Raw genomic sequence first — 27,654 nt, 5'->3', positions numbered from 1 at the left:
ACAGAGGAGTAACACTTAAATGACTGGTGACCGGTCCAGGGTGTAATTCACCTATCAGCTGGTACAGACTCCAGCATCTTCATGAACAACCATGTACAGGACAAACCACGCGTAGAAGGTGGACAGAGAAAAGTTTGATGTGATGGGAAAAAGCTATTCTCAACTGGAATAGGTTTTTATTAGGACTTACTGGGTTACAACAAATATAAAACTTCATATTCTTAAACTGAAGGAACCCAAATTAATTAAAGTGGGTTCTTGATTAAAGAATTATTGTAGGTTCTGATAAAAGGTTAGAGTTAAGCGATCATGAAGGACCTTCTTTAGTTCTGAGCTTCAGTTCTGTGCAAGTGCTGATAATAAACTGAAAGCTGTAAAGAGGTCCCAGGTTGGTTCAGATAAAACAGAATCAGTTCTGCTGATCCAAAACCAGAATACACAAAAACTACAACGATCCTGTGTCTGTCCTATAAAACAAACCCCCTAGAATAAAAGCAGACACACCAGGGTCAGCAGGAGGCACCACATGGCAGAGAGAGCTTCAACGATCAATGTCCGGGTCAGAACAAATCCAGAGAACCGAAACCTCCCCTGCGGTTTGGTCTGAAAAGTCAAACTCCTTCAGATTCATCAGAGGATGGTGATCTCCACTTCCACCTCCTCCTCCACAGGCTTCTGCTTCTCTGGAGTCTGTGGAAACAGATTAAACGTGAGCTTCATCCTCCTCCTCTACCTCTCATAATATTATAAGGCACACTGACAGCTGGCGGACCTCAAAGTTCCCTCCTTCAGTATTGGGCAGTCCGGTTCAGTGGACTGACTAGACCGCCTGCAGCTAGGTGGTGCTCAGAGGCAGTTAACCCTTGTGATGACATCATGGAATTTCTCGCATTGTTTAACCTGAATTTATTTATTAGAGTATGCTGTGACGAAGCAAACTGTCCTTTAAACACTGATGATCATGAAAACGGATCAAGACTTAATTATTAAATATTATTAATTATAGAAGTTAGGAAATATTGCATTTTCACACACAGACAGAGTCAAAAACAAGATGGAAAATAGAGCAAGTTACTGGAAAGATGTATCTTATATCTCATATCTAGCAGCACTAGGGAAGGCTATTTGCCTACAGATTTTGAATTTTAGGTTTTTTATTCTTTTTTTCACCTCTGTATTGCCTGCCTCTGTTTAGTGGACCAACACACCACTTCCTCCTCTGCCTTTCATGTGCCTCTGCGTTTGCAGACGCAACAAGTGTCTGATCAAGATGTCCTTCACTTTAAAAATAAACTACAAATTACCCCTCAGCAGATTGTCAGACTGTGGAAGCTCCAGCAAAAACTCCTTAACCCTTGTGCTATCCTAGGCACTTTAACGTTGGGAGTTGGGTCATCTAGACCCACTAGACAGTGCTCTGAACCTTTTTTCTTCAATGATTTGTGAATTTCACTGGTGTCCATGGATTACATGAAATCTTTCCACCTTTATCCACCTTTGTCATGGTAGGAATAACACGTTAATGTAAGGGTGGGGTCACCTAAGATAGCACAAGGGTTAAACCCTAAAACTGATGCAGGAAGAATGTTTTTCTTTACCATGTCTTATCTTTCCTTTTAACCTCTTCAGACGTGGTGTCCACATGCATGGACATCACATTTTGGGTTACCATAGTAGTGATTCTGCTTAAATGGGGCCTTGTGACTACATGTATAGAGGATCAGCTCAAATATTAGCTTGGTTTTTAAGAGGTTAAAGTATACGTTTGAAATACAATATCATCATCATGATTTACAAACAACCAAAAACTGGTGAACCGTTGCAGTCCAACCCCTGGTGTGGTGAGGCAGATGAAGAGTAGATGAACGAGAGGAGCATCAGGTACTGACCAGGAAGAGCAGCGTGTGGTGGATGATGAACTCTTTGGTGAGCTGAATCATGTCCTGATTCATCACCTGAAACAGAGATGGAGCCAGAACCACGGCCAGGTTGTAAGCAGACATCTTGTTCTCCTGAGAGAAGACCTGAACCCTGGAACAGAAGTTGAAAGACAATAAAACAGTTTACCTTAACTTCAATGAACAATATTTCAAACTGTTGAAACAGACTGTTTAATGTTTGCTTTGTGTTAAATTTTCAGTAGTTATTGTGGTGCAGTCACATGGTGCTGCACTAACACATTAACCCACGGGAGATGTAGAGAGTTGTGAAAAAAAGGTTAGCGCTGATGCTCAATAGAAACAAATCTCAGACACCAGAACCCGCAGGAAGCTGACTACACTGTTGAACGCGAGGTTTAGCTGTGATTTGAATGGAACTGGAAAAGTTGATCAGCCATGTTAAGCATGTTCGATTGATTATTAGACTGATGACACATGTTTGATCCTCTACACTTGGTTGGAGGAGACAGTTTGATGGACAAAATTGTTTCAAAGAGCAACTGGCCAAAGTTGTGGTTGTTGGACAAACTTTCATTAGCTGTGTTTCTATTGACATTGAAATTGCGCAAATTGGATTTGCAATAATAAGCTTGTCTAATGGAAAAAATGACGATTTTGAAGAAAAACTCACATTTATCAAAAAAAAAGTTTTTGTGCTTTGAGGAGGTGGTTTTTAAGGCGTATAAAACTAACACATTTTGCAAAAATGCAATGGAAACTCTTTTCTCTAATTAAATGAGTCAGATAGCGATGGCAATGCGCTTCTTGGTAGGAAATGGCTGCCCTGGGCACTGTGCAGCGGGCGCCACAAGAAGTCCCACAGCATCACAGACCATTAAAAATTGAGCGTGACATGTAGAATTGCTGGATCCACAGCTCCTCTGTAAAATCACCAACCACTATTTCTATTTCTCCTTAACATGTTTACTCCATATTGTGAATCCTGCACTCCATGTATGTGCTTACAATTGTGTACATGTGTTTGTGATTGTCTCTGCATGTGTTCGTGTGTTTGTGTCTACGTTTGTTTCTGTGTGTGCGTGTTTCAGGGTTTTACATGTAGAAGTGTCCAAACAGTGCATTCAGTGTAGCTTTGTTGTTGTCAGGCAGTTGTCGTAGTAACCGTCTATACTCCTTGAACCGGCAGCTTTCATCTGGATTTGCTGGAATACAAATAGCAGTTTCAGGTCAGTTTAGAGCATCTGCAGGCCTCGGAAGTTGGTGTCCTGCAGACGTGTGATCAGTTTTTGATCATCAGTTACTGATCTTGGAGTGAACAGCTGCCTGCACTCTCACTGCAAAATGTCAGGACATACCCAGCTGCATACCTGCGGCTTGCAGCCATCTCTGCCGCTGTGTGGTGGGGACAATACTATCCTGGTCACGAATGTACTTCTTAAGGGCGGAGCAAGCGTCCAGCACGCCCTGCTCATCACCTTCAAGTGGGGCAGAGTTTGGTGATGTCTTCAGTGCCTCAACCAACTTGTTAACCTTGGTGGCTAGGCCACAGCGGCGGTACACACCCTCCACTTTTAGACCTGCAGGTAAAAAAACAAAACACTCTTACAGCTACTGCTTCACTTCCTGTTGTTTTGTAGCAACACCTCTACATTTATCTTCTTCCCCTTATCTGGAGATGGTTTGGCGTGGTGGCAATGGTCATGCTCAGACTTCCCTCTCCAAAGAAACTTCTTCTAGTTCTGCCATGGGGACCTCAAAGCACTCTAAAGCCATCCTAGAAACTTTGTGGGTCATACCTGGACACCCACTTGCACCCACATTCCCTAGGGAGGCGTCAAGACATTTGGAAAAGATACCTGAGCCACCTCTACTGGTCTCAAAGTTGTGTAGCAAGAGCTCTGCACCAAGCTACACGTGTGTGTCCACTCACTCTATCTCTGAAGGAGTGCCCAGCCGTCCCAGAGAGAAAATTCATTTCAGCCACTTGGATCTTTCGGCCATGCCTCAAAGCTCATGACCATAAGTGGGGTTAGGAGTATAGATTATCCAGTAAATAAAGGGCTTTGCCGTTTGGTTCAAGCTGCATCTTAAAAACAACAGATAGATCCAGCAATTGTCTGTTGTTGGTTTTAGTAACAGCAACAATCAGTCAGAACTCTGCTGAACCAGTGCCTTTCCTTTAGACGGGCCACCCATTTCATGAACTCACCATAGGTCGTGATGTGGGAGATGCAGCGCTCAATGGCCGGGGACACAGAACTTTGGAAACCTGTATTTATCCCCTGATTGGTTTGGGGTTGCTGCTGGATGGCATTTCTATTTGCTAGAGCTTTCTGCATGTAGCTGAACCATGTCTGACAGCTGTAGGACTCCTCAAAGCGCAGTGACACACTCCTGAAAACAGAAAATCACAGTTCACATACCCCTGTGCAGGCTTGGCCAAACAAAAACCACCAAAACAGACCTTAAGGCTCACCTTTCGGAGATTTTCATTGTTATAATGTTGTCAGATGGATCCCACCCTGAAGGATAAAACAAAATGTAGTCCTCCAGTGATCAAAAGTTCAAAAACACTGAATGCTGAAAAATCACAGCATTACCTGAGACATTTAGCATGCTTAGTTCCATCATCACAGCTTGCTGTGTCTGCTTGTTGATGGGGTGAATGCTGACCCCATCCTCCCACAGCAACAACCAGGCATCTGAGGGGTTTGAACTGCCGCCCACTCCAACCACACAGACTTTACAAACAGCAATAGCGGTGCCCACCTCAGCATAAGACACACCTGCTGGCAGAATCACCTGGAATGGAAAATAGATCAGACAATGTAGAGAACATGGGCTTTTTGGACCAGGCCCCTCAAAGCTTTTTCTGACCTTCAGAATGTAAATCAGGTGTTCCAGCATCTCCTCTCTGCTGTTTGCCTCGCAGGTCAGCTGATCATCCAGTGTCACCAGGTCAAACCCGTGTTTGGACCTAAAATCAAGAGGATATCCTGTGAAGATCTGGTTCAAAGAGCTTCCTTAGATTTTATTGCGGCAGTGATAGTTGCATCTGAAATCACACCCCTTCGAGGGCACAAGAACTTGCAGAAGTGTGCTGCTCCGGGCAGCTCTAGTCCGGACAATGGACCCTTACCAGAACAACAATGCTGCATATTTACCCATTATTGAGGAAGACAGACAGAACCTCCCGCAGGTCCAGAACATCACAGGCTGCAGAATTGTTCTCCAATGAGAAGAGGAAACGATCTTCTTCCAGTTTACCATGAAGCTCCTCCTCTTCTTCACCTTGATGAACAGTAACATGCAGGTGACACACACATAAACGTGAACACACACACAAAGGTGGGAGTTTGTGGCGTTGACTGTTGCTTCGTTAAAAACTGAATTTTGGCTCTAAGATGAGCGTTTGGGGTTTTGTTGGTGAGGTGTCCGCCGCTTGCTGCTTTCAGCACCAGAGGAGGATCTCCTCTTTCAAAACCTGAATTTAGAAAAGCTGGGTGGAGTTTGCGTCTCTTTCACTCATGCTCAGACTTTGATCCACATGTTGTGAGACAGGCTAATATAGAATTATTCAACATTCCACCAACTACACATTCATTCACTATCTGTGCAAGCTGAGCTCACCTGTTGGGGTGGAGTCTAGTCTTCTGTGGGCTGCTTGGGGCCTGTGTTGTGGGACCTCTGAGAACAAAAGCACATCATATTTACCATCACCTGTGTGATAAAGTTTGATTCCCCTGAAGTTATTTTCAGATCCCCCTCTGCAACGCACATTCAAGTGACCACTTTCAACGAAAAGTCTATGTAAAAGCACATAAATGCACGTTTTGAGCTTCTGCGTTCAGAACTTTCACGTTCAAACACAGTTACGTAAATTTCTACAACGGTTTTCCGGCTCTACATACAAAATGCACCTCATTGAATGAGCGTTGACAGTTAAACCAGATCAAACTTTGACTAGTCAGGGACTTGATTTGGTAGTGACGTATGAATGTGTCCCTTTTAATTCATGAAAGTGCCAACAACCTTTTGAATATAGATCATGAGGGAGAAATGAAAAATTACGTTTTTTACCCAACCGGAAATATACAACACCAAGTCTTTCATCAAAGGGTTACAGCTGTGAAAGAAAAAGCCTGTAGCAAGATTTAAGAGAATTTTACCGCTTCAACACTTCCAACTGCAGGTGGTGGACAAATGTTAGTATCGGGTACCGACGGTCCAGAGTGGTTAACATGCTCTGAATGGGCCTTACATGCTGGGTGTTGACTTACAGTACCATCAGTGTCTCTTGCTGGTGTTACCTGTGTATTCGTTCAGACGCAGAAACTGCATCTGTAATGCCTGATTGGCTTTTTCAGCCAGACTGATGGGAGAGGGGCTTTGTGGGTCAGATGGACACACCTGCAAAGAAGTAACACATCCGGTAAAGACTACTGGCTTTCATAACTGAAGAACGTATCAGCAGAGAAAGTCAGACCTTTGCTCCTGAGCAGATCAGAGACATGGTCTCCTCCAGGTCACTGGTGCAGACCACCTGACACAGCCGCTAGAATAAACCAGGATCATCATTATCATCAATAATATTTTTTTGTTATTATCACGATAATCATCACCATAATCTTCTTTCTTTTTTAAATCCCCATCATGGTAACCTTTATCCTCATGATCGCTTTATCATCAATGCCTTTAAGAGGAAACAACTCCACCTTCTGGATTTCACCCATTAGGTCTGACTTGTTTGTTTTCCATTTTTTTAGAAGAACTTGGTTAAAAGGGTTGCACAGTGACGCAGTGGTTAGCGCTGTGGCCTCACAGCGAGATGCAGCAGTGCTTGAATTTGGTGTTTGTGATGGACAAATTGTGACTGAGAGAATAACAATGCACTGCTCTGGTTCAGACCAGGGAAGTAATTCCTCATGATCATCATACGATCATACGTGGCATCTTTCTGAGTGAAGTTTGGATGTTCTCCTTGTGCATATAATCCAAAATCATGCTTCATGGGTTAATTAATGAGTCTAGGTAGTCCCCAGGTTTGAATATGAGCATGGTTGTGTTGCCGCGTGACAGACTGACTACCTCTCCAGGGTGTACCCTTTCCCCTATGGGGATAGGCTCTAGCAACCCTGTGACCCCGAAAGGGATTCAGTGGCTTCAAAAAACGTATGAATGGATGAAACTTTGGTAAAAGCTGTTAAAAAGCTCTAATTCATCTTCCTGCTGCATTCTTCATCAGTTCACTAGAATCATATTTGTGTTCTGCTCTGTACCTGACCGAGTACCTCGCCTCTGCTCCTGCTCCTACACCTGGCTGTGGTTCTTGTCTCCGGCTCGACTCGCGCCTTTGACTGTCCCCACAACCACGGCTGGATGAAGCTCGTCTGCTGGACTTTTATATATGTAGTTGTAGATTTAGATAAGTTAATTCTTCTCTAAGAGTTCTGGTAAATCGCCTGTCCGTCCTGGGGGAGGATCCCTCCTTCATGTGGGCACCCCTGAGGTTTCTTCGTTTTTTCCGGAATCCGGTTTTTTGGGAGTTTTTCCTTACCGCGAAGGGGGGTCTAAGGGCAGGGATGCCAGTATAGCTTAGTCAGTTTGTTAGTTCATTTTAGTATTATTCTATTGAACTCTTTGTATTCCTGATCCTTTTGATTTCATGTTTTACTTCGAAGCCCATCGAGACGACTGTTGTTGTGATTTTGGGCTATACAAATAAAATTGAATTGAATTGAATTGAATTCATAATTTCAAAACAAAAAAACTTATTTCACGTTTATTTTCAGTTAACTGATCAATTGTCATACCTGTTATTTTAGTCATCAACCTTGGACACCAACCTCAACACTGATCAATGTTAAATTGTATATAGCACCCTTCAACCTTGCTGTGAGACCCAAAGCATTGTACAGTTAGAGTACCCTTCATCCATGCGCACACACACTGATGCCCAAGGGCACTTCAGTACATGAGCAGATGAGGTGGGAACTAAACCTGGGATCTCTGATCAGAGGTTGACCGCTCTACCTCTGCACAACATCCGCCACACAATCTCAGGGTGGAAAATTAGGAACTATTTTAATATTCCCAATGATGTCTGTTCTTTAATGTCTGCCTCCGTCATCTGCTCTTAAAAAAACGTGATCATGGTGAGAAGCTGACACTAGATGTCGTAGTTTCAGACCTGTTCCATCATGGCACGACTGGATGATAGAGGGTGGACTCGTCTGTAGCGCCCCCTGCTGTACTTGTCCTGTATGAATTTTGACCTCTCTTCATCTGTAGACTTGGGGTGCAGCTGCTCGGCGGCAGGCACAGCTGGAGCCCACACCTGATTAGCCAACTTGTTCCCATAGGTAACAAACAGCTGAGAAGATCAGAGGGCTAAAGATTAAAACACAGAAAACTGTTTTTTTCCCGGCTTTAGGGGCACACATCCTTACCTGTATGATTGGTTCAGTCCAGATCTTGGTGTCTAACATACTACGCACCTTGGACAGGTTGCTACTCAGATTTCGATGGTGATCTAACAGCAGAAAAGAGGCAGAAAAATTCAGACCTGGATCACCTGAGATTTCATCAGACTAGTGCCCTTCACCACCAACTAACTTCCGCTCTGCTCCTTCTACCTGAGAATTCCTGGAGTCAGGAAGGCAGAGCATAAAGATATGATACGCTAAGTTGTGTTTCACAATTATTGTTGTCATGAAGCTGAGCAGACAGACAGGAATAAGACTATAGTGACTGATGAAGAACCTTCTTTTGAGGGGTGTCTCTCCAAACCAGGGTTGTTCAGTTCAGATCCTTGAGGGCCCGTGTCCACCTACCCCTGCCCTCCCTGCTTCTCATAAGTGAACACACCTGTTCCAGGTAACCAACAGCAGATAAAGCAGGGATGTTTGAAAGATAAGCAGGACACCATTCCTGAAGGACTGAGATTAAACCTACCAGACCTAAACTGAGGCTGTGCCCTTTCTTCTGGTTTTCACTGTTTTAATGTGAGAAGCTGCTCAAAGCATCAACGTGTCTCAATGAGAGCATTAAGAATGACATTACGGAGCAATGACCGAGTGTTTGTCCCAGGTTACTTCAAATCTTCCTTTCCTAAACTCAGATAAAACAGGTTGTTGTTGATAGAGCTGAGTGCTTCAAGGATTCACTTGCAATACCACCACACTTGATGTCATTAGTTTGGTCTCCAGCCTTTTAGAAACCTTGAAGTCTTCTTGATGAAGACATAACTTTCAACCCTCAGATAAATCAAGTTTCTAGAATTCCCTTCTTATTTCAGCAGAATTTTTTCACCCCTGATGAACAGCTGGTCCAATCCCGCTGTCAATTTTGCAATAATTTTAAAATCAGGAACATTGCGTATTCTTATTTAGTGCTGTTCTACCCTGTTAGAAGACCCAAAGGACTTTACATGTATTTGTGTCTCCTCTCAGAGGCTGCTGGTTTTGGGGCTGTCACGATTCACACCCGAGTCCAGATGACTGAAGTTTGTACCTGCACAGCTCTTACAGATGCTCAGCAGCAGGTTAACCGATGCCCAGTCTGGATTGGCTTCACCACAGTCAGCACACACCTTGTTGTGGGGGTTTTCTCTTAGACGCAGTGCTACCTGGCTGCAAGACAGGGCACTGCAGATGGCTGCTTCCAGGCAGTTCAGCCAGGTGGTCAGGTCCTTGTTCGACTCAACCGTCAAGCTTGTCAGAGTAAAACAGAAAGCTTGTGTTAATACCTTATCATGTTGCATATATGAACATTAGACACACAGGTAGTGGCAAGTGGAGATTTACTTTAATGTCTTTTGTGGAACGGTGAGAATGAAGGATTGTTTTCCTGTGGGCTTGACACATGCTACAGTCAGGGGGACAATGAAGGAGGCAATGCCCAGCTGGAAGTTGTCCTTGTTGGTATAAATCCACATGTCATATCCAAAGACTGCAGCATATGCACGACTCCGTGTTTCCTTGATGGTGATTTGTCCATGCACCTCCGGAGGGGTGGGGCTTGGCTGCCCTCGAGTTGCCAGCAGAGATGTGACCCATCCTTCCTGAACATCTATAGAACAAAAAGAAGACAGAGACATCAATAGGACCTCCTTCATGAATGCAATGCCAACCTCTCAGCTGAAATCAGAGCTGACCTTTCAATCTGGAGTTATTGTTCTCACCCTCTTAACCTCACCCATCCATTCCAGCAGAGACAGCTTTTAATTGTATAAATAACTGATCAATGCACTGACAGGAACTGGTGTAGCATTTAGGTGAATGTGTAGCACAACCATATGAAAATATTCAAACAAAGTGAAGCCATAAATGTAAAATCACATTAGTAAATAAGTTTTTTTTTTTCTTAAATACAAATGCAGTTTTTATAATTGTTAGTAAAAATTGCTGGTTGACTTCCCCCTCTTGTCTTGATTCTTTTGAAATCCACGACCAGAGGCTTGTGAGTTTAAGGGTCAGTATCATTGGTGTTCCTATACTGCACTCTTCAAAACAGAGATCTTGGGTATCATTTCTGGAATCTTCTAGAACCATTCTCCACCCTCCCCGCTGGTGGTGGTGGTGGTGGTGGGGGTCACAGCCTAGAGTGTTTCCATTACCAGTGGGGATCACTGTTGCCTTCACCCCCCCCATTTTTCCCTGCTCGTCCTATTCTGATGGCCGACAGGGTATAGATGTTGATACCTGGACTTTGTTCTTGCCGCTCAGGTCACTTCTCAGGACTGACCTTCCTTTGTTTGGCATTTGCTTCTCTCCTTGTTGCATCTTTGTGGTTCCCAGTCACATGCAGGTTTCCAAGCTACTTGTAGCTGTACTCCACATTTGCAGTGCTGCCTTTTGGTAAAACAACCCCCTCTGTTCTGATGATATTTCCGGTCTTTGTTGCTATGTGGGCACATTTGTCCAGTCTCAATGACATTTTGGTATCATTGTTTTGAATTCTGGAGGTATGGATAAATGAATGTCTTGTTACAGTCATCTCTTGTTTTTCCTGGGGATTTAATATTTAAAAAAGCCCGTGATGGAAAACACTTCTCTTTGGTGGACGCTGCTATTCATGTCTAGTTGTGAAATTGCTTTGCTTTATCCACCAGTAGCTGGTGCTTTGCTTCTCTTTTAAAGTTACTTAATCTTTTTCCAGGAGCTTCTTATATTCTTGTGTTGTTATGTGATGTTTCCTTTCTCTCAGATGCCTCTTTTGTATTTTTTAGTCATCAGCCTTAATGGGTTTGTTGGGATGGTGCTACACTGTCTTTGAGAGAACACACTCAATGATTCAGTGGAGAACATCCTTTTCCTACACTTCTTTTCTCTAAAGTATCACTTCTGATAGCCAGCCAAGGCTCATGTATGGACCGTTGGTGTGTCATCACACATTTCTGCAGATCCTATAGTTGAATACCTTTAGCTGGCTGCTGTCTCTGCATGCCATCTTGATCATTTTCGCCATTCTCTGTTGCAAAAATACTACGTCTTCTCTGATATGTTTATCATATAGTCACGCATCTTAAAGATCAAAGATGCTCTTACATAGATAAGCTCATTGGTCTCAGTGAGGGTTGTGATAGGGGTTGTACGTAATTCTGCATTAAATTCTCAAAGAACTTCATAGGTAATTCCCTTAATGTCGCATACAGGGGCACATGTTGGTTGTGAACCCTCAATCTGAAGTCAGATGTACACTTAACACCACTCATGTTGCATGTCATGAACTAAACCCCAGAATGTTTGAGCTACTGTGGTTTATTTAGCTTCAAGAACTGTACAAAATGAGTTTTCTTACCATCGTTGTGAGCCAAGAAGTCGTAACGTTTCTTCTTGAAGTACACAGAGAATCTACCTTTGTCCAGCTTTTTCACATTAGTGATACTGGAGACATGGAACAGGATCTCACTGAAACGGTCCTGATCCACAAAAAAACATTGAATAGTCAACAGGAAGTCACTGAGGGTTAACAACGAGAGACAGGAGAGCTTACAGAGCGCTTCTTCCACATTGACATGAGCTGTCCATCCATGGTAACCCAGTAGACGTTATGCCTGTGAACAGAGAGGAGATCCATCACCATCATAATCTCTAAATATTTTGTTTGTTTGGCTTCCTAAAGAAATTTCTGTTGTCCAATTTAAGACAGTACTACAGATCTGCTGTTCCTCTTTTTGTTCTTGATCAGTCTTGTATGTGCTCGGCAGCTCATTCTGAAGTTTTTTTTTACCTGAAACCTTTCCAGACATCCAACCAGCTGTTCCGGACCACAGTGCTTTGAGGAGCTGGAGGACTGCGTCCTCCCTTTTTCCTAGAAACACGTATGGTGGCTTTCCTGCAAAACACACACCATGTCATCTTGAGGGTTGAGAATTCCCTCAGAGATTCGAAGGGTGTCAAACTACAGGTCCATAGTTTGACACCCTACAGGCCTCAAGGGCCAGATTTCTGGTTTTCCAGAAATTCCAGAATATTTTGTCCAGTCTTCCTAAATGCACCAATAACATAAAAAACAAAAATATGTTCTACATTTATTTTTATAATATTCCAGCAAAACTCCCCAGACACATACACTATAGCTATTATTCTTCTTTCAGTTTTTCCCTTCAGGGGTTGTCACAACGAGTAAGCTTCCTTCCTTCCATCTTCATCTCTGCTCTGTTTCCTGTCTTTTCCTCAGTGCCCCTCTCTCTCTAGGCCAAACAACATGGCTGGTCTCTCCACAGATTTGTACACCTTTCCTTTCATTTGAGCACAAACTCCTCTATCACACATCGCATTTGACACTTTTCTCCACCCATTCCAACCTGCCTGCACTCGCTTCTTTACTTCTTTTCCACACTCACCATTCCTCTGGACTGTTGACCCAAGAATCTTCAAATAGCGTTCGATCATACCAGTGATCGCTTAGTGTCTGTTATCAATGGTTTTTCATCAAACACCCTAAAATCCTGCTCCAGTGAACCTCGTGTACACAGTTCCCAGTACATTTGAAGATAAAAGAAAATTTACCAGGACAATATATTTATAATTATTAATTAGGAGTGCAACTATTAATGGATGAATTAATGAATCAATTTCTGTCTGAGGCAGAAATGGAAGCGAATCGACTTCATCACTTCATAACATCCAAAAATTATTTCAAAATGACATAAATCGATAACTTTTATTGGAAAATACCATTTGGATTGAGACATGGTAGATTCATTTTACTATAAGGTAAAAATGACATAGTGCATCACAGCAGACATTACAGGGAACACTTTGAACTTAGAAAGTCATGTGACCGTACAGTGTACTAGAATATTCTAAGAATGTTCCCTTTGGATTCTTTGGATGTGGGAAAACAACAGTGGACTGAAATTTAGGAAACTAAAATGTGAATGGATTTGACTTTCATTCTTGTTTACTTGTTTGTTTGGATACATATTTCATTTACACCTGATTATCTTGAAGAAATCCAAGGAATCTGGAAAACTTCACCTGCACTGTCCAGCACCAGGTATTTCTCTCTGAGTCACACTGGATGAAGTTTTAGCTACAAATTTCCTGGATCCATTTTTGAACAGTGAATCGGTTTGTTTAAAATGAACTAAAATTGACCATGAATCACATCAGCAACCACAAATTGTGTTTTTAAAAGCCTTTATAAATAGGATCAATAGTGTTTTTAGTGCTAGGGAGGACATAGATGCTAACACCACCATTGTTCATCTTCAAACCCCCAGCAGAACAAAGACTAAACTTGATGCATTTGGACTGAACCAAACCAAACAGCTGAGCTACACTGACCCGCCTCTTGAAGTTTCTCACATGCTCTTTCCTCATCTCTCTTAGCATTATGTGTTAATCCAGATAGTTCTGCTGGCTCATAGATGACAACAGAAAACTGTTCACCTCGGGATCTGCTGCTTTGCAGCCTGTGGCTTTTTGTCTGCAGGTCGAGGCGGTGCTGGTCGGGCCGGGATCAAAGGCACATGGTTTGATGACGCTCTGTAGAACAAAGGGGATCGTTTCAGCAGTGGAACGATGGAACCTGCTTTCTCAGACCGTCTCAGTACCACACCTGTTATCTGCTGGTTGGTCAGAACTGGCTGTTGCAACTGGAAGCTCCTCTTCAATGGACGACTCTGTGTCTCCATCCTCCTGATTGGTCCAGCTGGACAGCACGGTGACGTATGGATTTTCTTCTTTAGCTGTTGAGAACATGGAGATGAAACTGGACTATGCTCAGATAAACCAGTATTCCAAGGAAAAAAGAGACCCAAAAGGATTATGGAACTAAAACTACACCAAACCAGATCTTTGAGGTTGTGTACCTGCATCCCTGGTTTCAGGAGGGCTCTCTATAGGTGGTAACTTAACTCCGTTGATTGGATCAAGAGATGAGATCACTAGCTGTGACAGCGCTTCGACATCTGGAAAAATGTTTAGAATAACATTAGGACCCTGAGCACGGAGATCTTATAAAGAAACTTTACTCTTAAGTGCTCCTCTTGTTTTGAATACAAGGGGGTCGTATGCACATAACTTTGTAAGTCAACTGAACCAAAAACACTCACACAAATCCTCAGACTTTGTTAAAAAACAAACAAACTCATCCATGAGGAACAGAACCATCCCCAGATGTGTGGGTTGGTTGTAATGTAATGGATAAATCAGATCCATTTCATGAGTACTGCACAAGTAATGAAAACTCATGTTTTCTTGCACATAGCAAAAACATCTTAAGAAAGTAAAAAGGCCCCTAATGCAAGACAAAAAGTTTTATTTTTTGTTTTGCAAGAAAAATAATTCATTCATTCATTCATTCATTTTCTATTTCGTTTTATCCCTTTCAGGGTCACGGGGCTGCCGGAGCCTATCCCGGCCACTTGTGGGCGAAGGCAGGGGGCAAGAAAAATAATTTTATCAACAAAGTTTTTTAATAGCAAAATATTTTGTTTGAAAAAACATGTATTGGCGACTGGAATTTTTTTCCACCTAAAATATTATTTCATTACATTTTTGCTTATTTAAAGAAAATGTTTAAAAGTTTAAGATTTTTAGACTTCGATTTCTAAGGGTCCTGCTTTTGCAGTAACAAACAGACCAGTAAAAACTATGGAGAAATGGTGGAGTAGTAGAAATTCACCTCTGTGATTATCAAAACACCAATCCACCATCTTTGTGGTGTTAAACTCCATAGTTTTTTTTTATTTTTTTATTTAGGATTTAAACTCCTAAAAATGTAGCTTGTGTGATTCCTGTGTGTGTTACAGCTGCATCAAGAAAGTCTCCAGAATGTTCTTTAATAGGAAGGAAACCCTCCAGTTTTGCATTTTGATTGAGTCTATAAAAAACCTTTCCAGGAACTGTGTTCTTGATCAACAAAAGAAATGTAATAAACTGTTTTTGTGAGTCTAAACAACTACTGTAATTCACTACTAGCTGATAAAATAACCCAAAAATGGCAAAATAAGTATTTTCACAGTATTTTAAAAGCCGTTTCAATCCCAACCAATACACAGCTTCCTGCTGACTCTCTGTTGTCTCATTCTGCTGTTGTCGTGTTCATGTCATGTATTCGACATAATGTTGACATGAGCATGTTTTTAGTCAAAGAGAGGCACCCCCACCTCTCTATTTTTACCTTTATGACTTAGCGATAAAAGATGCTGCTTCTAGAATTGACTTCATCAGTGGACTGATTGGGTGTTTTACCTGTGTGGTTGTTGCTGGGTTCATTCAGAGGTGATCCACATCCATTGGAAACAAGGGGTGGGGCTGATGGTGAGGAGTTATTCACTGGATTAGCAACACTACTAACAATCCCTGAAAAACCAGGAATGTTAGCGAACGAAGTGAAAATGCTTTCCAGATTCATGGCAGGTGCAGATGTAGAAGGGGCGGAGCAAAATGCAGCTGCAGAGGGATTTGCCACTGCATTGGCATCACTTGATAATACAGGTATCTGCGTGGAGATGATGTTAGCCAAGAAGTCAATGGGTGGGGGGGCTGAAGGAGTTGGGATGGGATCGGCAACCGCTGGTTGAGATGGGACGCTGTTGACAGAGATGTCAGCTGTGCCTTTCAAAGAGGGTAAGACTCCATGGTTCAGTCCAGACGAGACAGGAAGAGAAGGGGCATCATTACCTAAAAGGAAGGGGCACAGTGAAGTAATTAGTCAGCTGCTGGGATGAAAAACACTTAAATCAGAAAGGCATCATTATCTTTCTGCAGTTCTTTAAGAGACCATCAGGAACCCTTATGTCTGAATAAGGACTCTTTAAACATCTATCCATTTTTCCAAGTCCTCTAAACCCCTTTGCTACTGTTGGGGAAAGTGGGGTACCATATATCCTAAACAGGTTGACAGTCTGTTGCAGGGCTGCACACTCATATAACACCTAGGGACTATTTAGATTCATCAGTTACCCTATGAAGCATGTTTTGGACTGTGGGAGGAAACCAGCGAAAATACACACATGCAGGAGGAGAACATGCAAACTCCACATGGACAGCTGGGGTTTGAACCAGGGCTTTTGAGAACGCTAACCACTGCACCACAGCACAGCTCCAACTTTTTAAACATTTTAACGAATTTCCTACTGTCTAAAACATTGCAGCCATAAAAAAAACTTTTTATCAAACAAAAAAATAAACAGACACATTCTACCTTTGTTAAATTTCAGTTTCACTTTTTTAAGGTTACCACAGAAGGCGCTGATCCTTAACTCATTTGCATTAGTTTTAATGAGTTTAGACAATTAAGTGCAAGTTCACAACAAAGGTTGTCTCAAAATCATTATTAGGGTTTCTTAATTATTATTTTCGAGAATACATTAGTTCCAACATTATCTTAAGGTGTATAAAATTGCCCTCAAGAAGCAATCAAACGACTGAGTGCATGAATTGTTGAGTAAGTACCAAACTGATTAAGCAAAAGGCGAGAAGAAAATGCCCTTTAAGCAGACTCTGCTATGATCAGATGGAGTCTGACAGGACATGAAAGTTGAAAAAAACTGGAATGTATGTGAACATGTAGGTTAGCACCTGCAGTAATGAGAGAAGAGGATGCAAATGGACAAACTCTAAATCTGTTAGACATTTGTTACAGAACAAAAAAATGTTTGTCATTGCAAGGGCAAAGAAGCAGATGAGTAAAAAGACCTTTGAAAAGATCTTCTGAAATAAAACAAACTACATTTGCTTGTGACGGCGGCGATGACAATATATTCAGAAATATGATGGAGGACAAGATGTCCTGGTGTGGAAAAACCCTCGTGACGTCCTAAAAGCATGACTCAGCCTTTGGTATAATCAAAAAAGACAGTTCAACCTTAAAGACAAAGATGGCGTTTGTCTCCATAACTGTAACAGGGAGTGGATTCTACAAAAGAGCAGCCTTATAGCTGAAGACTCTGACCTCCATTCTAGTTTAGAACAGACTGAGAACAATGTGTTCTGTTTGACATGGAACTATGAGCTCTTTGAGAGATGTTGGAGCATTCCTCTAAGAAGCCTTGTATTTTAGTAAAAGTATTTTAAATCTATTCTGTTTTCAACAGGTAGACAGGGAAGATAAGATGAAATAGGTGACCTACACTTTCACTCAACCAGTGGCTGCAGCATTTTGAACCAGCTGAAAGTTTTTTAGAGAAGCTTTAGAACAGCCTCAGAGTAAAGAATTGCAGATGTTTAATCTTGAAAAACAAATGGATGAACTAATTTCTCTGCATCATTTGGGATGTTTTTAATTTTTTTGGAAATATTACAAAAGGCATTATAGAAACTTAATTAATGAGGGAGTTAAAAGTCCAGCCTTCATCAAAAACAACATTTCAACATGTCTTGGTGGGTTTGATGGTTCCCCTTGAAGATCTGACTCTGTATCTTGAACCTGACTGCAGTTCCACCAGACTTGTTTGTGTATTTGCATAAGGTCTTAAGTGTTTTTGTCTTCCGTGACTGACAGAATCAGTAAAAGTTCCAGATAAACAGAATTCTTTTGTGCAGAATGTTCTTCCTGTTGGACAGTTTTCAGTTTCTCTGAGCACTTAGTCTTGTTTAAAGATGAAAAAACACTGGAGATCATTGTATACAGTAGTGAAGACAGCTTTGCCTGCAGGCACACAATCATTTCCATCTGAGCTTTCAGGTGAGGCAGATCACTTTAGGTGAGACGTCACGCTGGTTTATGACAATGTCGTGCAGCAAAAAAGACCAGAACAACCGGTTCAAGAAAGAAACCTTTAGATCCAGATTGTTTTAGCTACTGGTTGAAGACGATCTGGATTGACAACTTTTACTGTACAAGTCTACGCTGCTCCAGACACGAATACTGTGGAGCAGATCGGGACAGAGGAGGAAGACCTTTACCAGGAGTCTGCAACCTGCGGATCTATAGAGACAAATGTGGCACTTTTATCCTTCCATTGTGGCTATCTGAATAAAAAACAACGTTTTTAATTTTACTAAGTAACTGTAAAGTCAAAAGTAAGCAGTAAAATAAAAAGAAAGTAAAGTATTGTAACTCAAACTTCATTCAAATAATTCACAAACAGTTGGCGGACAAGACTGCAGAAGTCAAACAAAAACATTTTGACAGATTTTTCTGCTCAGTGTCCCACAGAAATTCAGTTGGAGGTCAGGAAGGATTACTAGAATTAAGTTTCACCAGATCAAAAGGCAGATTTTCTATTTTTGAACAAATTTAAGGATTTTAAGGGCACCTTATGGTTGAAAAATACAGCAAGAGTCACTTAATTAGCTCTGATTGAATTTTGATTAGTTGGATTTACACATTTCTGAAGATGGACCAAAAACAGTACTTTTTTTTAAAATCACAGCTGACATCACCCTTTCTACTACGGACCATAACACTTCATTGAGATGATCCTCTATGGTACAGGGTGTCTTTTAATTTGAAAGTAAGTCATGTGAACCTCTGTCAAAAGCTATTTTGAAAAAATACTTTTCTCTTTATTGTCAAGTGCCCATCATTATAGTAATAATAATATAAATGCAAATGAGTTTTCTTTTTCTAAAGGGTGATGTAAGACAATGTGGCTCCCAGGGGGTAGCGGTCAGTGAGAAATCAACTCAAATGGTTTTTTAACTGTTGAAGGTTGCAGACCCCTTACCCACACTGCACCCTCAGTCGCTCCCACCAGCGGCTTGTGGATCAAATGCATATTTAAAGAGTCTACTAAAAAGTGAATGAGCTCATCAGTGAAATGTTGCTGAGTCATCCTGAAGGCCCCACACCACCCAATGCAGCTGCTAATGAGGGACATAGCTTCTTGTCCAGAAAGTCCTCAGAAGCTGGCGGGGCAGGTTGGCGCACGGCAGTTTCTGGTGACGCAACTGGAAAGAGCTGATCTTACTGGTCCAACAGCTCTTTCTTCTACTGGAACAATCCATGGTCTGTTTCCATGGCAACCAGTTGCTTCAAATAGATATAGCTCAGAGGAAGACTTCAGCTAGTCTTCCCCTCTAGGGAAGACCACATAACTGCCCCATGTCATGAACTTTACGAGTCTTCTTCAGTCCCAAACAGAGAACCGTGTTTGTGATGAGTCTCTCTGGACCCATCGACAGCTGATGATGTCATCTTCAACTGAGGGCATGACCTGCTGTCAGGTGAGCTGCAGCAGCTAGATCATTGTGTGAAAGTGTGGGAAGACAAAGGAGTGTACCTGTGTTCAGCTGAAGTGCGTCTGGAGCCATGTTTTCAAAGCCGTTGCATCTGAAACACACAGCTCTGTTGGATCTCACATCTCCAGAGTTTTGACTCAAAGAGGTAGTATAGAGATTTATGGGCGAGGTTACCTTTCCAGAGAGGTGATGGAGCTCTGACTGCCCCTCGTCAAGCGAGCTCGAGGCTTTGGAACCGGGGAAAATGGAGAAGTCATCTGCAGAGTACAGATCAGTGTCAAAGGTCAATACATCTGACTGTGCATCAGGAGGTACTGTCTGAGACACAGATTAACCCAAAAACCCTATACCTGATGTCTGCCCTGATCCTGAACAATCCCAGTGGGGTCCTGATTGTGATCCAGACCATTATTCTGATTCACACTGACACCTTGATCCTGACACTGGTTCTTATTTAGAGCCAGATTTTAACTTAACCAAACAGATCCTACTTCATACCCAAATTCTGATCCAGACCCTAATATGTATCCAGACTACAACGCTCATCCAGACCACAATTCTGATCCAGGCCCAGATCTGTCCCGAAATTCTGATCTAGACCTTTATTAAGTTTATTTCTCTAATTTAAACCCAGAATCTGACTCTGATTAACCCTCATTCTAATACCCAGGGGCCAGTTGTTCAAAGGTAAACTGATCGGATTTTGGTGATCGGATTGGATCAAATCTTGAAAATGGGTTGTTCAAAAGGAAAAGAAGGAATCTGAAATCAGATTAGATCACAGAATCCAATCCTAGTTCTAATCTGGATCAAACCTTCAGTTTGTGTTGTTCAAAACTTGTCAGTAGGATTTGGATAACTTTGATCCAAAAAAACTGGATTATCCTGATCCCAACAGGGGGTAGGATTTAAAGGTGGATTCCAGGAGGGAAATGTAGAAAAACTTTAAAATTGGTCAAATAATACATTTGTTTCATTTATACTTTTATTCATATTTTGCACTTGACTTGTGTAACCGTTGTAACAGTGATAAAGTAGATATAGTAGACATAGGCTACCAATTAAGCTATTCAGTAAAGTAAAAACAATGAAATATGAAATAATCCCCGAAACAGATTTCAATAACAAACAAAAATAATATATTCAATTCATCACCGTATATTAATTTCAAAGAAACAATCATCAAAGATGAGCCTTTCAAAAATAATGTTGGAAATGCTGGTCTCTCCTCCTCAGATAAAAAAACTCCCTGAACATTCTTTATTTTGTTAACTATTGGACATTTAGCCATTTTATTTAAGACGTTTTCAAAATATCCACAATGTATTTGTTAGTGCATATTTGTTTTTTTATTTTTTGTGACTCAGATGAGGGGTCATAAAAGAAATTATGAATGGAAGTGGATGTTTGTTATTTTTGTGTTTTGTCTCAAAATAACAAACTCTTACAGTGACCCCATGTTGGCTCTTCTACCTGTTCTTCACATAGCTGGTAGCCCGTGTTGTGATATGTTGTCCCATTTAGAGCACAGGTAATCTGGATTTGGTAATATTGAAAACCGTGTATCTGGATCAGGGTGATCCAGTCCAATGTTGCTTTGAAAAACCGGCATAAAAGTAAGACGGATAACCTGATCCTGCATAGGAAAACATGTGATTTCCAAATCCGGATCATTTTGATACAGATTAAACTTTTTGAACAACTGGCCCCAGATTCTGATCCTGACCATGATTCTGATCCAGATTCGTCTTCTCCTTATAGGGGTCAACCCAGCACATCAACATCCTTCATCTAACTCTGACTTCCGCATCCTCTACTCAAGTGTTTCCCAACCCTGGTCCTCGGGGAACATTGTCATGCATGCTTTTTAATCCAACCCTGCTCAAACATACCTGTTGTTGATGACTGTCAACACCCACTGCCTTCATGTCTTCGTTCAGTGCTTCCTATATCACCTTTGTCAGATTCCAATTCTGATATAAACCCAGATTCTGATCCAGACCATGATTTTATTCAAGAAACATAAATCTGAAGCAGATCCAAATCTGATTGAAACTCAGATTCTGATCAAAACCAAGACTTTGATCCAGGTCCTGTTATAGACCATAATTCTGATGCAGACCGTGATCTAAAACCAGGATTTCCAAACAGACCCAAATTCAAATTCTGATCCAGAACCTGACACTGCAGCCGTGGTGCAGTGGACGGAAGATCGAAAGATTGCAGATTCAATTCCCGCCTTGGTAAAATAATGTTATAAACGTATACGCCATTTATCATTTACCAAACTGATCCAGACCTCTGACTTAAAACCTTATTTTAGATGCAAAAACTTAATTCTATTTCAGACCACAATGGTATAGCCTAAATATTTCGCTAATTTCTTGTCAGATTGTTTTGTAAACACCATCTAAATAACAACAACATTTTACCAAGAAAAAACATTTGTTTCTTAACATTTTACATAATAGAATATTTTTATTTTTACAAACCAAAATCCTCCTGGAGAATGAATAGAAATGGACGTGTTTGTCACCCTTTTTCTAAAAGAATTTCTACACAAGTCATTTTATGTTTTTGTTATGTTTCTGTCTTTTATGTTGGCATTAAAGAAAGAAAGTGTGTTTTTACTGATTAACTTTATTCCTGCAAAAATGATTTAATGTAGATACTAAATCACGAGCCTGATCCCTCAAACCCTTAACTTGAACCTGATCCAGATGATAATATCATCAAACTATGAGCTGTATGAGATGTGATGGAGATTTTCTGTTTAAGAATTTAAACGACAGTAAAAGACATTTAAAATCTATTTTGCTTTTAACAGGCAGCTGAAGAGAAGATAAAATTGCTGAAAAAAAAGAAGTTTCTCCCTGTTTTTACTCAGAATCTGGCTGCAGCATTTTGGACCATCTGAGAGTTTTCAGTGATATTTAAGAAAAGTCTAAGAGGAAAATATTATAACAAAACTAACCTTCAAATAAGTCATTTCTCTGCGTCATTCTAAAACAGGACGTTCCTGATTTTAGATATATTAGAGATGAAAGAAGGTCAAGATTGAAACTTGATTTACCGGTATGTGAAAACTTAAAGTTAATTCTTCATTTACAATGATTCCAAGGTTCCTCCCAGCAGGACGAGACATCAAATTAATGCCATCCAGTCAGATTATATTGTTACAGAGTGAATCTCCAAAGAGTTCCGACCCTGAAATGTATTTTGTGCTGCCTGAGAACGTCAACTAATGGAAGCATGTTTGGACCAAGCAGAGAGCCCTGTAGTCTGAATGTTCAACCTCATCAAGATTGTGTTGATAGTTTTGCGCATGATTTCTAGTCCAGTTTTATTTTCTGGTCCTGATATGTGGGTTCTGTCCCTGATCCAAATTCTGATTCAGACAAGTCTTGATTCAAGGCTTAACTGATAGAAACCAACCACTCAGTCATTGAGTTTCTCTGATATTGTTTTTCAGCAGGTTTTAGTTTTCAGATGAATGGAACAACACCCACAGGCCCAGCAGAACCAGGAGAAGAAACAGAAGAACTGCAGTCTTACCTCTGCTGATGTCCTCTGGGCCAGAACCAGCACCTGAGAAAGTCACCTGTCTGCCTTCCGGTGTTTTTCCTGTACTACAGAGCGGTTGATTAATCCTGTTTACCTCGTCATGTCAGCTCCCCTGTGTGTCTCCTGTCACTTTGTATCCACCTGTGTTTGCTCTCCTCAGGTGGGGTGTTGCTGTAGCACTGCACTCATAAAAAAACGGTTGTTGGAGCGGATCTTGGTTTCTCTTTGTTTGTGACGAGCCCAGACCAGGAATCCTGATCTAGACCTGGAATTTGTGGCCCAATAAAGTTCTGAGTTTTCTTAAAAGCCACTGTCTACAAATTTAAAGAGATAACTTAGCTTACTTACAAAATATTTATAGAGCAGTCAGCTCTAAATGTTTAACCAACAACAGTCATTACTCTCTTTAGGTCCTCGATAGTACACTGAAGTTCATGGTGGGAAAATAGTTGCTACTTTAAACTGTTGAACTAAAAGAGAAACGTGTTAAACTGTAAAAATTAAAACAAGCTTAATTTTTTTTACAGTGAACATGAGTGGTTTGACCAGATTGGGAATGTGGGTGTGGCCTCTCTGTGCATGTGAATGAGTGACACTGCTGTATTTGTCGTTGTTTTTTGTCTGTGTGTGTGCATTTTGAGTTTCTGTTTTTGTGATTTTATCTGTGTATTTTTCATTTGGTTTTTCTGTATGCAATTGTTTCTGTTTATGTTGTTCATATTTGTGTACATTTTAGTTTCATTTTTTTCTGCATGTCTGTGTGACTGTTGTGTAGCTGTTCACCACAGAGACTCCCCCCACAATTTACACACACACACATGACCGGGCTTAGATTTTACAGTAGATGCCCCTCCTGACCTTGAGGAAGTGGCACATGGAAACACTGGAGAGTGCTCTGAAGTACCTGGTAGTTCAATGTTGTATTCTACCTGGCAACTAACTAAGCTCAACCCTGCTGAGCTTCTGAGGCCAGACATAGACTGCATGACTATGAGTGTCTCTGTTTACTAAGACTCTTTTTTTTTTTTTCATCCTTTTGTGAAACTACAAATCCCCAAATGGTCACTGACAGCTCTTTCCCAATAGATGGCAGTGTTTCACTGTCAGATTTAATAGCAAAGGTCCCTCGTGGTAACCCTTGTGCTATCGTAGGCACTGTAACCCTTATGCTATCCTAGGCACTTTAACGTTGAGAGTTGGGTCATCTAGACCCACTAGACAGTGCTCTGAACCTTTTTTCTTCAATGATTTGTGATCTTCACTGGTGTCCATGGATTACATGAAATCTTTCCACCTTTATCATGGTAGGGAGAACACGTCAATGTAAGGGTGGGGTCATCTAAGTGAGTGAAGATCACAATCATTGAAGAAAAAAGGTTCAGCCCACTGTCTAGTGGGTCTAGACGACCCAACTCCCAATGTTAAAGTGCCAAGAATAGCACAAGGTTCACAGAATAGACGTTTACAGAGATAGCTGCTGCAGGGAACAGTCCTGGGCCCTGTTCCAGAAAGCAGGTTATGTGAGTTTCCTCAGTAAGTTTGAGGGTAAGGAAGCTGATAACCTCAGCTTTCGGGTCCAAAAACGGAGGTATGTTTCAGGGTATGTCAAGTTGCCATGGCAACTTCTGCTCTAAACATAACCTGGTCTGGAGCAGGTTTAGTTGTAGGTTAGTTTGGTTTCAGAGAGGTGAAGCAGCATGGCGTGTCCATTTGAAGATGATTTAGTGGATGAAGAAGCTCAGATAATACTTTGTCCACTGTGAGAGGGTGATAAGACCACGTATCGATGTTTTTTTATCCGAATGAATATTTACCGGAGCGTTATCATTTTTCAAAAGACTCGTTAATTTATTTAAGGAATCTTTTGAAGCTGTTCCTATCGAACGTGACACATCGAGGAGCAACGCTGAGCGTAGGGCAGCTCGGACAGAATGTCTGGCACTCAAACGCTTCCTAGAAACCTTTGTGCAATTCCCTGTCCATAAACCACTGAGGGTCATTAAAGAGGAATTATGTGAAGCCACCCACCTCCTCACAAACATTGAAGCCATGTGGCCAGGATCAGTTCATGATGCCTGAATTTTTAGGGAGTCATCATTGTGGCCCAAATTTCTCCATGGTATAATTTACCTTACTTCCCTTTTTATCCAATGTCATGCATTAAATGTTATGCAAGTTATACACTGTAACTGCCATTTTAGGAAATTTCAATGGTTACTTGCTGGGGCACAGGGTGTTTCCTTGTCTGTCATATCCGATGACCCCCTACCCTGAACCCCAGTCTGGACCACAGGCACAATTCAACCTGGCCCACAGCAGAACCCGGGTCAGGGTGGAGATGACTACAGGCATCCTGAAAGCACCATTTCAGTGCCTACGTGGGCTCAGGGTCAGGCCAGAGAGGGCATGTGACATCACAACAGCATGTGCTGTTCTTCACAGCATCGCCACAATGAGAGGTGAGAGGACCCTGTCTCCTCTTGATGAAGACGGCCAAGTGGACGCCCAATACAGCCAGCTGACCAAAGAGATGGCAGGGTGGTAAAAAATGATGTCAAATAATGTCAAGATTCAAGGGCTGACGGTTCTTTCCTTATTTCTTCATTTGCTGTAATAAAATAAGGCTAATTCTGGCGCATTTCAGCCATGCTTTTAATGTGCACTGTCCCTGTTAAATAAACGAATATATAAGTAAAAATAAATCAAATTTATTGCTTTATACTTCACTTAACAAATAACAGATTAAATGTTCACCTACTGTTTCTCCCCTAAAACTGGTGCTCCAGCAATTCAACTTTAAGGCTGGTGTGTTTGCATGAAGTTCTATAAGGTCCATCTCGAGGTCAAATGTTTTAATTTGTCTTAGAAGATGGATTTTATACAGCTCTCTGGCAGGCAGCTACAAAAACAAAGTAACTCCACATAATTGGAATTTGAAGTTTGCAACACAAACCAAATATTAACATGAGAAATTGTAGCTGAAGAAATGTTCCTGGTATTTATATAGTCCAATATTACAACAGTAGTTAATCTCAATGTGCTCTAAACCAGTAGTGGGAATAAACATGGATCATAAAGAACATACATTCATGGAATTCAATAGGTAATGGCTAAACTAAACTAAACTGGGAATTCCAGCTGTAAGGAAAAACTCCTAAAAAAACGGATTCCTGAAATAAAGAAGACACCTCAGGGGTGCCCACATGAATGAGGGATCCTCCCCCAGAACGGACAGGCGATGGACCAGAACTCTTAGGGAATAATTAGCTTAACTGTCTCCATCTGAGCTTCATCCAGATGGAGTGGGGGGTGGGGGTGGGGGCGGCTGGGGGCGCGAGACGAGCCAGAGGTAGGGTCCACAGCCATTTACAGGAGCACGGAATGTGAATCACTCCCACTCCCACCAGAGGGGAGTAGGAAAGAGGGACAATACATGACTAGCACTGCACCAAACAGAGGCATGGAGAACTAAATGATAAATAAATAATCAGGAATAGAGGAGAGGAGGAGGAGAGAAGAGTAGAGGACAGAACCCCAGGGCACCATTCTCACCCACAGGCATCAGTCTGTGGGTGAGAAGAAGCTCATCTTCCTCTGAGGAAGGACTTTATTTCTGTTTATTCTCCGGAATCAGCAGCTGAAGCAGCATCTCATCATCAGACTTAAAAGTCCTGAAAGAGATGTGACCACTGTATACCACCTGAACACCTGAACAATGCATTTGTACGTTTTTCAAAATAAAACAACAATGAAGTGAGCCCCCCAAACACAGGGAAGTGTTTTCTTTGGCACCGCCTTCAGGCCAAACTTCCTTTTATTTTGAAATTCCTTTCGGGATCTTTTCAGTAGAGCTCCGGCCATGACCCACAAAAAAAATAATAATATTAAACTGGTTTTCAAATTAATGATTTACAAGGCAGAGATTTTTGGAGGGGTGAATTGTAGATTTTATTGGTAAATATCCATCTTTTTAATTAAGTCACTAACCTAATGCTTAATGACAGATGTTTCTTAAAGTTTTTATCTTTGTCCGTCTCTCTCCTATTCCTATTCTTAGTCTTTTTCCAATTCTCCCATTCTGAGTCTGGCTCTGCTGCAGGGTTCCTTCATTTCAACTTTCATTTAGAGGAAGGTTTCCTTTTCCCCGTCATCTTTTGCTGCTTAAGTAGGAATACACCAAAAACCCTGCCATGGTTTTTGTTGTCACTTTATGGGCCAATTATCATGTGAATAAAAAAAGTCTGGTTTACTAAAAATATCTGAACTGATTTGTTTTAAACACATCAGATTACAGGAATCACGATTTGTTTTCTTCTTCTTTATGTGCCGTCTGGCAACACTCTTGGGTGCAAATTGTTAATTTTTATTAAGAAGAATAAAAACAGAGAATCGGAAAAGATTGAGATTAAATAAATAAACAGCAGAAAATGGGCTCAAAGCAGATGTTGGCTTCCATGCACCACATTTGATTTCTTCCACTCATGCCACCTCATTCCTGTTGGCATTCAGATCACTTTGTTTAAGGATTCAGTGGTTTGGTTTTGTTC

The 27,654-nt window shown here is 41.3% G+C and overlaps 1 protein-coding gene across 2 annotated transcripts; it reads right to left on the bottom strand.

Annotated features, from left to right (window-relative positions):
* Window positions 1–140: 140 nt before the first annotated feature.
* LOC101156673 (arf-GAP with Rho-GAP domain, ANK repeat and PH domain-containing protein 1) lies at window positions 141–23,400 on the bottom strand. Of its 2 annotated transcripts, none has more exons than XM_011483822.3 (26): window positions 23,099–23,400; window positions 19,718–19,800; window positions 19,585–19,634; window positions 15,608–16,039; window positions 14,224–14,322; window positions 13,971–14,100; window positions 13,802–13,897; window positions 12,135–12,239; window positions 11,898–11,958; window positions 11,703–11,823; window positions 9,707–9,971; window positions 9,414–9,613; window positions 8,351–8,433; window positions 8,092–8,274; window positions 6,388–6,456; window positions 6,212–6,311; window positions 5,532–5,588; window positions 5,066–5,192; window positions 4,779–4,878; window positions 4,502–4,703; window positions 4,378–4,423; window positions 4,111–4,295; window positions 3,257–3,478; window positions 2,998–3,103; window positions 1,890–2,031; window positions 141–690 (listed from the first exon to the last, which is right to left on the bottom strand). In XM_011483822.3, exons 2-26 carry the CDS (start codon window positions 19,798–19,800, stop codon window positions 631–633), a joined length of 3,324 nt encoding a protein of 1,107 aa, XP_011482124.1. In that variant the 5' UTR covers window positions 23,099–23,400; the 3' UTR covers window positions 141–630. The 2 variants fall into 2 exon arrangements, with proteins under 2 accessions (XP_011482124.1, XP_011482125.1); XM_011483823.3 differs by having other exon boundaries at window positions 3,269–3,478; window positions 23,099–23,397.
* Window positions 23,401–27,654: the final 4,254 nt, after the last annotated feature.

This window comes from Oryzias latipes, chromosome 14, assembly GCF_002234675.1.
Source record: "Oryzias latipes chromosome 14, ASM223467v1".
Classification (NCBI taxonomy): Eukaryota; Metazoa; Chordata; class Actinopteri; order Beloniformes; family Adrianichthyidae; genus Oryzias; species Oryzias latipes.
Note: the sequence above shows the minus strand (reverse complement) of the source record. Positions and strands in the feature narration are given on the sequence as shown.

Excerpts from the sequence above, each read along its gene's own strand:
- LOC101156673 (XM_011483822.3), bottom strand. The coding sequence starts at position 19,800 with ATGACTTCTCCATTTTCCCCGGTTCCAAAGCCTCGAGCTCGCTTGACG. Across the intron at positions 19,635-19,717 it reads TCCATCACCTCTCTGGAAAG|ATGCAACGGCTTTGAAAACA; the intron begins GTAACCTCGCCC and ends TGTGTGTTTCAG. Across the intron at positions 5,589-6,211 it reads GCGTCTGAACGAATACACAG|AGGTCCCACAACACAGGCCC; the intron begins GTAACACCAGCA and ends TTTTGTTCTCAG.